The 13,495-nt window shown below is 35.3% G+C and overlaps 1 protein-coding gene across 1 annotated transcript; it reads left to right on the forward strand.

Moving 5' to 3' along the window:
• Positions 1–6,055: 6,055 nt before the first annotated feature.
• Positions 6,056–7,345, forward strand: LOC131876505 (probable leucine-rich repeat receptor-like protein kinase At1g35710). Its single transcript, XM_059221924.1, has one exon. The coding sequence runs from the start codon at positions 6,056–6,058 to the stop codon at positions 7,343–7,345; it is 1,290 nt and encodes a 429-aa protein (XP_059077907.1).
• The last annotated feature ends 6,150 nt before the right edge of the window (positions 7,346–13,495 follow it).

Raw genomic sequence — 13,495 nt, forward strand, 5'->3', positions numbered from 1 at the left:
AACATGCACTATCATTGATAATGAATTTCCTTTGTCAAAATGGTTCTACCTTGTGATAACCAATTGCCAGTTGTTGTTCCTAATTTAAATTGGCTAGATAGATAACAAGGGAATATTATCCAAGGGTTGCATGCCCTTGCATGGAAACAACAGTGGTTTAGCAGAATATAGAAAGACAATCACCTTATTAGGTAAAATTATGGAAGAGGCTGAAAATCACGAACAACAGTTACAAGAAGAAATAGTTGTGAGAAGAAACCTTGGTAATTAGCTTTTCAGACAACAAGGAAGATGGTGCTGAAAGGGAAAGCTCCAATGATGCAACCTAATGTTGAGTATATGCAGGAGGACATCCTCTTTGATTTGATCGATTTTGCTCGAGTATACATTCAGAATGAAGTGGAATTTACAGTGGTTCTCTGGGTACTGATTGAAGAAGAGACAAAGACTGAGATGATTGAAAATCAAAATTGTGAGCAGGAATACAGTACCCGATGAAGAACTAGAAAATTAGGATTATTTATGGTATGTGTTTAGTGTTAAAGATACTTTTTCATGAGTTTTGCTTTGTTTAGGGTAATTTTTGAAACGGTCATTTTCAAGACTATTACTTTCCCACAAACTGTTACTTTGAAAGTACAAATGGATGCTAGTTATAAGAAGGGGTTTTTAGATAATAGAGGGGGGGGGATAGATCTTTTCATGCAATCTTATTGTACAGAGAGATGAGTATGTGAACTCATGTTTTGACAGTGAAAAAATAAAGAAGATATGTTTAAACCTATGAATTTCTTAATTTTTTATTTAAATTACAGCGATTCATGTTTCTTTTTGGTTACTCTTCAATGTTTTTTTGATATAATGAGTTGTATATGTATTTAATTATGGAGCTTTGAATTCAAATTAAAGCATTTATTGAAAAGAGTTTACTATTCTTTCCTAGATAACATTCGTGGGTGTGGAATAAGTAAACTTTGTGTTATTTATCTACATTCACTTCATTTTGAGTTTAATCTTTCCTATCTATTTTCATGGTTATGGGTAGGTGTTAGTTTACCTTTTCTGCTTTATGGTAAAAAGCATACCCTGTTTTCATTCATTTCATATCATTCGAAGGTAGTTGCACCTTGTAAAATAAGTAGAGAGTACTTGCAAATACCATTGCAAGTGACTCAACTGTTGGTCAGATTGTCAATGATATGGGCAAGAGAGTATAAAAATGCAGCGATAAAATCTATTAACTAATAGATTTTTTGGCAACTCTGCTGGGAAAAGAAAGACCAGTAGTTACTTGTTTCAAATATAAAATGGTGCCTTTAATAAATGAAGGTTGGAGACTTTATTAAATCAAGGTATCTTAGAAAAATGGTTTAATGCCAAGCCAAGCAAGGAAGTTAGTTCACGCCAAGAAATAGATCTACACCAATGATTGAAGAAATCATTGTTGTGAATGACCAAATACTTCAATCTTTTTGGAATATTTTCAAGGAAAGTATCTTTGAAGCTTTAAATATGGGGTTTAATCCCTCCAAAGATCACTAATCTGCAAACTACTGAAAAGTGTGCATAAGAGATATTTTAAACTCAAGGATCTTGAAAGAGAGATTCATCAACTGCATGCTTCGATCTGTGTGAATACTATGCAAACATTAGTGGAACCATCAATGCCTTGGGTTCACAATCAACAACATAATAAATTTTTGCACCAAGCTGAATATGAGGAACCTGAATCTTTTCCATCATGCATGCAGATGGAGCAAAGAGAGCACTCATTAATTTCTCCTGAAGAAAAGGTGTTACTAGATGAAAACAAGATTGCCTTTGTTTCAAGTTGGTTCTTGAAAGGTTCAAAAGATGAATTTGGTGTGGAGTTGAGGATGAAAATGGTCATGTTACTGAAGTGGAGAAAGAGGCACTCACTTGCAACTCCAGAAACATTGAAAGAGGTATAAATATGTCATTGTTTGAATCTTTTGATAAAGGTTTAAAGAGGATAAAATATCAGAAAAATAAATACATGCATGCATGTAAAAGTAATCTGGTTGAATCGGTTAAAGGTGGGAATAACTTGTCTTTTCAATCCTCTTGCTTTCTCAATGAAGATTTTGTTTATGCAAAGGGACAGGATGTGGTTTATATGTTAAATTTGACCTCATGATAGTAGAAAGTAATATTCAAAAGTCATAGTCATCAACTATTCACCCCAAAATTAATTTATCCTATAGTTTGTAAAAAGAATCTTTGATTTTTTATGCTTCTCTTTGGCATCAAAGTGAGATCATGATTGATGTTGCATCAAAAAAGAATTTTACAATAGTGATGAAAATAGAGGGTAGATGATTTAATGCATTATATGTGCCCACATAATATTGTGAGGATTTGAAAGTTAGAGACAATCTGCTCTTCGAATTTTATGACTCTGAAAAAGAGAGTTTTGAGACCATGTCGCAAAATCATATACATGTTGAATCTAATGTTTTTGGCTATTGTAGACAAGTAGAAGGTGATCATGCTCATAATGTTTACATTCCAAATCAGTGCTTAAAGATTCCTACTCATGATTATTTTCTAGAAAATAAAGTTACCATGCCTTGCCGACAAACCATGGTCAATGATTCTTCAGCTGATGAACAAGAAGATAGAGAATTGGTGCTCAGAATGGACAAGTTGATTGAATTGGTTGCTAAGGAAGATAGTCTGGTTTCTTTTTTGGATGGTTCCTTTTTGTCTAAAACAAAGCAAGAAGTTGTGGATGGTCATATTCAGGAGATCTATGATGAAAAATGGCTCTTTAATTGTATGTTGATATAGAATTGCTTCTTATATTTGGTGAGTCTCCAATTGACCTACGCACTATTTTTTAGTTTACAAGGGGTTTGTAGGTGCATCCCTCTTTTCCGTAGTGGTTTCAATGCATGATTCATCATGGGATTTCTTGAGGTAAGGGTTTCATAGCCCTGTACATTTTTTTAAAATAGTTTTTGGTGTGTTGTAGTGTTAGTTGGTTTTGGTGCGCTCATTTTTATCTTGTGCCCTATTCTTCTCCATTGCTTCTACAAAGTAATGCCATGTCTTCCTTCTATGCTTGCTAACTCTGTAGCCCAATATATAATGCACTAGTCTTATTTGATATTCTAGGTCCCTTGCTTTGTCCTTAGCAGTCCTTGTCCCCAATCAGAGCCAATTGTTAGCAACGCTCCATTTTCAAACTTAAACGCCCACTTTCATTTTATTAGTAGTCTTCTTTATTAGTTATGCCTTCATTGGTAAAACTTAAAAGTTTATTGAGTTCTAATTTGACCCAATGCTACGATTCCAAAGGAGTCATTATCTATCAGGTGATCAAGGGACAACCGAAAATATGCACTATTCAAAATGCCTGATTCTTACCGATGACCAATATTCCATTAGAGGACGACGTTGGGGTATTAGAGAGCTCAAAATCTCTTGTTGCGTGCTCCACAAGCTCTCAAGTCAACCAGTTATTGTACATTACATGACTCCCAAGGAAGAAATCGAATGAATATTTGCAAATACCCTCTATTAATGGTTGATTAAATGGCTAAAGGAACATAAAGGTGGCAAGACAAGTCACAACATTCAATAATGTCACCTTTTGTAGATGAAATTTAATGCACCAGCCTTTGAGTTGACCAAAGTAACACACACTAACATTGATAATGAATTTCCTTTATCAGAACGGTTCTGCCTTGTGATGACCAATTGCCGGTTGTTGATCCTGACTTAAATTGGCTAGATAGCGAACAAGGAAATATTATCCAAGGGTTGCATGCCCTTGCATGGAACCAACAGATTGATTTTGCGGAATATAGAAAGATAATCACCTTATTAGATAAAATTGTGGAACATGTCGAAAATCACAAATAGCGGTTACAAGAAGAAATAATTGCGAGAAGAAACCTTGGTAATTAGCTTTTCAGATGACAAGGAAGATGGTGTTGAAAGGAAAATCTTGATGCAACCTGATGTCGATTATATGTAGGAGGACATCCTCTTCAATTTGATCGAATTTGCTCGAGAATACATTCATAATGAATAGGAATTTGAGGCAGTTCTCTGGGCAATAATTGCAGAAGAGATAAAGACCGAGATGAGTGAAAATCAAATTACGGGAAGGAATCCAATACCTGATGAAGATGTAGAAAATTAGGATTATTTATGGTATGGGTTTAGTGTTAAAGATTCTTTTTGATGAGTTTTTCTTTGTTTAGGGTAATTTTTGAAATGGTTATTTTCAAGACTGTTACCCTCCCAAAAATTGATACGTTGTAACAACAAATGGATGCTAGTTATAAAAAGGGCTTTTTAGATAATAAGGGGGGGGGACTGATCTTTCAAGAAGCCTTGTTGTATAGAGATATGAGCCTGTGAACTCATGTTTTGATAGTGAAGAAATAAAGAAGATATGCTTAAATATTTGAATTTATGAATGTTTTCTTTAAATTGGAATGAACCGTGTTTCTTTGTGGCTACTCTTCAATGTCATTCTGATATAATGAGCTGTATATGTATTTGATTTTGGAGCTTTGTATTTAGATTAAATCATTTATTGAAAATAGTTTTTTGTTGTTCTTTCCTAGATAACATCCATGGGTGTGGAATAAGTAAACTTTGTGTTATTTATCTACATTCACTTCATTTTGAGTTTAATCTTTCACATCTACTTTCATGGTTATGGGTAGGTGTCAGTTTACCTTTTCTGCTTTCTAGTGAAAAGCATACCCTATTTTCATTCATTGCATATATTTCGAAGGTAGTTGCACCTTGTTAAATAAGAAGAGAGTACTTGCAAATACCATTGCAAGTGACTCAACTATTGGTCAGATTGTCATTGATATGGGCAAGAGAGTATAAAACTGTAGTGACAAATCTGTTAACTAACACAATTATATGACAAGGTCTTACCACTAGTCATAATGATATATTAATAAATATATTGTATCAAAAGATATTTTCTGACAACAATCATACAACTAAATCCCTTAATCCTAGAGCTAAGATTTGATAGGACCAATCTTTTTATGTGAAATCAGTGATACAAGAAAGTTTGAGGATATTTCCCCACTTGAAGACCTTTACTATCTCATTTTGAAATGATAAACAAGTAATTAGGGCAATAAGAAAACTATAAAGTGAAATGACTGAAAACCTCACGTCAACTCCACTCATAATTTATACATGTTTGTACGCCTTATACAAAATTATGTATCATTCAAGACTTTAGTTACACCGTAAAGAAATGAAGTATCTCACACTTAATTCATTTGTAATTTATAAATGTTTGTATTACTCCCATTGACATGGCTGCTACATATTTAAATAGTACAATCACTAATTAATAATAAATAAATAAATTATTGTAAAAAACATATTTTAAATTACAATTTTATGTCCAAAAATACATATTATTAATATTTTCATTATTAGATTCAAATCCTCAATACATAAAGAACTAATTCATAATCTAACATAAAATAAAATAAAATTATTTTTTAGTTTTTAATATATCCTAACATTATAACTTAATTAAAAATATATAAAAATTATTCTAATAATTTAAAACAATTCCATAAATACCTGACACTTAAAAACCCCATCACATTTTAAATAACTCTAATCAAAACTAATAATGGCCACTAATTATTTTTCAGGCAGCTTGAAATTATTAGTAGATAGCCAAAAAACCAAATTACTGAAGCATCACTCTATTGCGTGGAAACACGGAATTAGAATTTAACGGCACTAAAATCACGGAGTCAAATTCAAGCGTTTTGGAAATTGAAATTGACGTGATTTAAAGATGGACGGGCTCCGTGAAAGACGAAGATGTTTCTGTCTTTTCTAAACCAATTGTCACTCCCATTTTTCTTGCTCCCTGTCAAATTACTGAAGCATCACTCCCATTTTTCTTGCTGACCATTTACCAGCGTAGACTTTGACCTTTGCATATGCCTTCGCAGCTTTATAATAACCACACCATTTCAGACACAACACACACAGACTTTACTTGTTTCTGAGTTCGATAGAGATGAAAATGGCTTTGCCTTTGCTTGTTTCTCCCCTCCTCCTACTCTTTTTACTCTTTCCAATGACTTCTTCCCATTCCTCTTCTCCTCCTCCTTCCTATGATTCTGATCTACAAGCTCTCCTCGCTTTTAAGCACTCCCTCTCCCTCGACCCCTACAACTCCTTGCATGATTGGTCTCCTCGCCACTCCTTTTGCAATTGGACTGGGATTGTCTGCTCTTCTCGCCATCAGCGCGTGCTTTCTTTGAATCTCACTGGTATGTCTTTGCTGGGACCAATCTCTCCTTTCCTTGGCAATCTCTCTTTTCTTAGAGTACTTGCTCTCTGGAATAACAGCTTTCAAGGCCCAATTCCTCATCAACTAGGAAGGCTGTCTCGCCTTAGAATTCTCAGATTGTCTCTAAATCAATTGCAAGGCCCCATTCCCACCACTCTAACATCTTGCCGCTCTTTGCAAGTTCTCAAACTGTCCTATAACTTTTTGAGCAGCACTATCCCTTCCCAACTTGGCCTTCTTTCACAATTAGAAATCCTTTATTTAGGAAAAAATCAATTGACAGGCACAATCCCACCTTCCTTAGGAAACCTATCTTCTTTAACTGAGTTGGTATTGGAAAATAATACACTCCACGGTAGTATTCCTATTGAATTGGGTATGCTTACTCAACTCAAACAACTTCTTCTTGGGGGAAACAACCTCACAGGAACAATCCCACCCTCCCTAGGAAACCTATCTTCTTTAACTGTGTTGGTATTGGAAAATAATACACTCCACGGTAGTATTCCTATTGAATTGGGTATGCTTACTCAACTCAAAATACTTTATCTTTGGGGAAACAACCTCACAGGCACAATCCCACCCTCCCTAGGAAACCTATCTTCTTTAACTGAGTTGGCATTGGGAAAAAATACACTCCATGGTAGTATTCCTATTGAATTGGATATGCTTACTCAACTCAAAATGCTTCATTTTTGGGGAAACGACTTGACAGGGACAATCCCACCCTCCCTAGGAAACCTATCCTCACTAACTATTTTGTCATTAGGAAACAACAAACTCTATGGTAGTATTCCTATTGAATTGGGTATGCTTACTCAACTCAAAAAACTTTATCTTTCACAAAACAATTTGATAGGCAGAATCCCACCATCTCTAGGAAACTTGTCCTCTTTAATTGAACTGTATTTGGATAACAACAAACTCTATGGTGATATTCCTATTGAATTGGGTATGCTTTCTCAACTCAGAAAACTTTATCTTGGATACAATAGCTTGACAGGAGTGATTCCATTCTAGATTTGGAGAACTATCATTCAGTTATACTCAAAAAGTATAACTAAGTGAAAACATGCTTTCAAGAAAATTTCTAGATAGTCTTGATGATCTTCCACGAGTAAGACATCTTGCTCTTGATCACAATGTACTTGTGAGGAAAATACCTCTCAATTCAAGGATATTCCAAATGTGAGATCAGGTGAACTTATCTCATAATTCAAGTTAAGAGGAAATATGTAATGTTTGGCCAAACTCTAAAACTATAAAGCTGGTGTGTAGTTTTTAGTCATTTATATGACAAGCATGTTTTTATTAATATATCTCAAAAAAATAGGGAAAAAAAAGTCCAAATAAAAGGAACATGAATTTCTATTCTTTACGGTATCTTCACTCTTATTTGCAATGGATGACTAAACATTTGTTATATTTTTCCAAATAGTATCTCTTAACATTATGGTAGCACAACTAAAGATTTATTTGTTTGTCAACCTATCTTGAATATAGCCTTAAAGATTTTATTTAAAAAGAAACAAATTCATATTCACCATATCGTTAAGGTCCTCCATTTGTGAAATGTTCTTATCAAATTCATTGGATATTAATTCTACATTTTCTTCTGCATTTGATATCAAGCCCCCCGAAAAACTTTATGAGCCTGGTCAAGAATACAAATAAATTAAAATTGATGCGAAGAAACAGAAAGAAAGATGTTCACCAAAAATGAGAGACTTTATCATACGCTTTTGTCTATTCTATACCAACTTCCCTACATTTTGCACTATTTTTCTTCTTCGCCATTGACCAGCGTAGACTTTGTCTTGCAAGTGGCCGACAAAAATAGATAAAATATGTATTTATTGATATAATTCTACCATCGTATCTTTGATATTCTATTGTTATATGGAAGCTTGTGATTTACTTTTTAACTTATACATGATTTGGATATTAGTTTTGTTCAATAATGTTTTTAAAATGAGGCTAGCAATATAATTTTGAGAATATATATTCTACAATTAAATTATTTTTATGTATTTAAAAAAATAGAATTGATATTTTTATTGTATATGTATTATATTAAATTTTTGAAAGAATTAATTGTAATGCATATCAATATCAATTTTTATCTAGTTTTGAGATCATTTAGAAATAGTTTCTTAATAAAATTATTTAGCAACATGTAACACATTCTTGTGTTAAGTTTGGAAAAATTCTTAATACTTGTCTCCATCATTTACTCCTTGCACATATTTCCACACATACCACCTATCTCTATTCTATATATGCCTATGTCCACATATCCATATATCAAATAATTGATACTTATATCCACCTACTTGATTCCTACATCAAAATATACCCATTTTCTATCTTAAGTGACTTATGTTCATGTTGGGATTGATTATATTTCTTCTAGATTATGTTTATCAAACTTATTGACACCCAGGGACATGCTACAAAATATAAAACAATCTCTTATAAATTATTCAGGAAAATCTACATGTACATTATTTGGCATTGAGATCAATTTTATCTATTTATTTTTATATTTTAATTATTATTTGGTTTAAATTTTGTTGCCACTCATTTTTATAGTAATAAAATAATCTACCAGAAAACACTAGACAAGCACAAAAAACTTGAATGGTATTGATCTTATTTAATGGGTTGTATTGGGTTTCTAGTGTTGGTCATAGTTTAAAATAACTAACCAAGATATTTTTGACATGATCACGATATTATTTTTTGACAAATACCAGATAAACATGTAACAAATTTGAATGTTAGTAGACACATTCAATGTGCTATACTTGGATTATAGTGTTGGTTGTAGTTTAAAATAATTAACAAAATATAGATGACATGATGAAGATGTTATTTTTATAACATGTACGACGTGGGAAATATTGTGTACAACAAGGAGAGATTTGATGTTGCACTTCATCAATAGATTCTTACATTGTCCGACCTTGTTCCTTGGAAATTTCAGTCATGTATCCTTATAGCATAGTCATCTCATTTTAGAGTAAGGAAGTGTTGGAGTTTATATTTTTTTCATTAGAATAAATTTTATACATTATGATAGTTAGGCTCTAAATAGAGGAATTGTCATTGGTCAATGCCAAGAAAGAGAAATTCTAGCAACAAAGTTAAAATCAGAAGTAAAATTAATGATGCACACTTATCTAAAATAAAAGTACTATAGGTTGAATATCAACATTCCAAATTAGTTATGGTACATAAATTTCATTACCTTTGAAGCATTGAATTAACACGACATCAAGGACCTCTATGGACCAATAAGGACTAGGAGTATTCGAGGTGATCGATATTTTATGATTGGTCAAGAATGATGTGGGTCACATTCTTGAAGGACAAAATAGAATTCTTTAGCAAGTTTAAGGCATTCGGGGCTTTAGTTGAAAAGGAAAGTGGAAAGAAGATAAAGTGCTTGAGAACTGATCAAGGTGGTGAATTTACTTCAGAGAAATTCACTAGATATGTGAAGACAATGGAATTAAGAGGCAACTTTCTGCAAACACAAAAGGACGTTTGACCACTCACATGGCTTCGTAGCTTTATAATAACCACACCATTTCAGACAAACACACAGAGACTTGGATAATCAACTTTTTATGTTTCTGAGTTGAGTTGAGATGAAGATGCCTTTGTCTTTGCTTGTTTCTCCCCTACTCCTCCTACTCTTGTTTCTCTTTGCACTGCCTACTTCCTAGATGTCCTCTTCTCCTCCTTCTGTTGGCTTTTAAGCACTCCCTCTCCCTTGACCCTATGATTCCTTGCTTGATTGGTCTCCTTGCCACTCCTTTTGCAACTAGACTGGGATTCTTTGATTGGTATGTCTTTACTGGGACCAATCTCTCCTTTCCTTGGCAATCTCTCTTTTCTCAGAGTACTTGCTCTCTAGAATAAAACCTTCCAAGGCCAAATTCCTTCTCAATTGGGGAGGCTATCTTGCCTTAGAATACTTAGATTATCTCTAAATCAATTGGAAGGCTCCATTCCAACCAGTCTAACATGCTGCCATTCTTTGCAAGTTCTCAAACTATCCTATAACCTTTTGAGCAACACCATCCCTTCCCAACTTGGTTGTCTTTCACAATTAAATATCATTTCTTTATCAGGAAACCAATTGACAGGCAAAATCCCACTATCTCTCAGAAACATGTCTGTAAAGCAAAAAATCGAACCCTAGGTGTTCCCCCCCCCACTCCAAGGAGAAAGGAGGTCACTAGGATTGACGGTTTTCACTTAGGAGAGACTTTACATTCAAAAGAGGGGTTGAAACCCACAAGATCCAATCCCACACAATGCAGGATTGGATTCTAAAATGAGTTTCAAGGGTTAAGATAGCAAGGCTACCCTCTTTTGTAAAGAATGTAGATAGAAGGATTGAATTAGGAGTGTAGGTGAAAGTAAGAAAGATTCGTTTATAAACAAAGATAGGAATATAGGATGAAGCTGCGGACCTGGAATTAGCAGTAAAATGTCGAGACGATGCTGTCCTGCAAATTTGAGTGAAAGTTGACGGGACGATGGCGCCCGGCGTGCACACGATCCTCCAAAAAATCCGCGAAACGAAGGGGGATCTGTTCGTCTCTGCACAAGGATTCTAGATCTTCAATTACAGCCGCGTACCTGCAACCTACACATAGAAAAGAGAGGACGATTGGGGGGTTAGGGATTAGGGGTTTGCCCTTAGGTCAAACCCCGGTTTTGGAATTAACCAAGAAATGAGAATGCTGTAAATGTAAATGATTGTAATGTAAACAAGTACTGATACCTTGTTGTAAGAATGTTTGTATTCTTACATGCGAAGGTGTAAATGTTGTTGTATGTTGTATGTTGTATGTGATCTCCTCTTCAATGGTTGAATCCTTGTCTTGAATGCAACACTTAGCCTTGAATGGAGACTTAGAATGCTCAATTGCTTGAAGGAATGCTTGAATGCTTGAATGTTTGAATGTTTGCCTAGCGCTTCCACCTCTTGTACACATATGTCCTTCCTCCTTTCATCTACCATCTACCCTTTCTGAGAGGGGAAATGTAGTTTATATACTTTTCAATTAGGGCTGATAGATTGATTTTTTCGACCTGAGGCCGACCTAGAAACATTGTTTTCCAATTTGCAAACTTAAAGACCCGAAGCCCCATAAGAGACCGGGCCCAAAATAGGGCCAGGGACCAAGGCGCTGGGCGCCATGGTCCCACCTCTCAGGACAGCAGGGTGCAAGGAGGGATCATGCCAAGGTGCAGAAAAATGCAGTTTTTGGTGTCATGAATAAGTTTCGGGGTCTCCATTCAGGTTCCGTGTTGCATCGCCATCGTGAAGACCCAAATGCAGTCGAAATTGCAAGTGTCGCAATTTTAGGATGCTACATTTAGCCCCCACTTTAGCGGGAGTATAAGCGTACTCCAATACTTTCGGTAAAGTACAAGGAAACAACATTGAAAGACTTTCACCACGTCAAGGAGGCAAGATACGCCAAGCCCCCAGTGGACTAAGGATCTTACGACTTTGATTGACAAAGTAAAAGGGAAGATCACGAGGGAGAACCATGACTGTCAGTAGTAAGGTTCCCTCACTATGAGTCATGCAAGAGAAATACCAAAAATTTTCAAGGCAAAGCTAAGTTCGCCAAGAAATTTTCAAGTATCCTGAAGGGATAGACGGGGTGTATGCCCCCCTACGTTAAAGTGATCGCACACGCCTCAACGGGGGTGATTGTTTTAAGGTAGTGATACACATAAGAAATGAGAAGGGAAAGGAGCATGTTATCACAAAGATTTAGCCCCCAAGTGTGAGATAAACCCAAGGATAATAGACACAAAACACAAAGCACGAGGTGACTTCGCTTTCCTCGGGGTCAGTATGCTGTATGATAATTCATGTATTCATATGTATGTATGCATAATTGTTCTTCATTCCCCAATCAAGGAAGGTCACCTAGAAGAAGGGAACACATGTGTCTTTTGAGTCAACATGAGAGAGACCAAAAGAGATCTCAATGCTTTGCATCGTCCTCAAGCAGACAACACTAAGGACAACAAATAGAAGAATGAGAATAACACATAGAAGAAGTAACAAAAGAGAGGAGGAGAGAATCTGCTATGCTAATGAAACTAGTCTAGCACGTCATCTACCCCCCGATCTTGCTGATCAATATTTCAGGAAGGCAGGAAACACGCTAGAGGAGGAACATTCAACACAACAGATGGAGCTATCACAAGATCCAAACAAGGGCTATGTTCATGTTCCAAGCCACATTGTTCTTGTCTAGGAGCTAGGATAAGTGCTTTAGAAAATTCGTTAGATAAATGGTTATCAATATCAACGAATTCATATTCACTATCAGAAGCAAGAGAAGTAACATTTTCATCATGAATAACATTTTCATCTATATCATCATCAAGATTTATAAAAATAGGATCTTTAACTCACACAGGATCAAAACCATCATGCATCTTATGTTTAGGAGATTTTGGCTCAATTTTCGGCTGAGGAGAAAATGGAATAATGCTAGCTAAAGGTGTTTTTGGAGATTGCAAATTTTGAGAAGCAGCTGTCTGAGCTCTAAGACGACGCTTTCGTCGGCGTTCACGCGCAGAATGATTTCGTCTAGTCCTAGTAGGAAGTGGAGAAGATTGAGGAGGAGGAATGCTCTCATCCTTATCACTTGGGTGTTTAGGTTGTGGTCTCTTAGCTTGGATAATAGGAGAAGAGGAAGGTCTCTTCTCTCTATAAAAGGAAGGAGGAGGAACTGCTCCATATAAAGGAGGATTATTTGGTTTAGGAAGGAGACCAAGTCCATCATGACGAGGAGGTATAGGCCTACTTTTAGAAAGTTTATTAGACATAGACATAGTCACATCCATAGGAATGGGTTGGGAATCTTCTTGAGGAAAGACATTAGTTTTATCTTTCAAAGAAAGAACTTCCTTCTCAAGAATGATAGGAATATCAAGTTTGGGTGTTCTAGGTTCACTTAGAGATAGGATCATATCTGTTTTCCACTTTTGATAAGATTTGAAAAGATGATCACTTCACGGAGGAAGAGATTGGAATTGTTTAGGCCAAAAATAATCAATAGGAACGCTAGAAGTTCTTTCAGCTGGTTTAAAGAGACTATGATTGACAGTAACAACTTCACCATT

This window comes from Cryptomeria japonica, chromosome 6, assembly GCF_030272615.1.
Source record: "Cryptomeria japonica chromosome 6, Sugi_1.0, whole genome shotgun sequence".
NCBI lineage: Eukaryota > Viridiplantae > Streptophyta > Pinopsida > Cupressales > Cupressaceae > Cryptomeria > Cryptomeria japonica.

Excerpts from the sequence above, each read along its gene's own strand:
- LOC131876505 (XM_059221924.1), top strand. The coding sequence starts at position 6,056 with ATGGCTTTGCCTTTGCTTGTTTCTCCCCTCCTCCTACTCTTTTTACTC.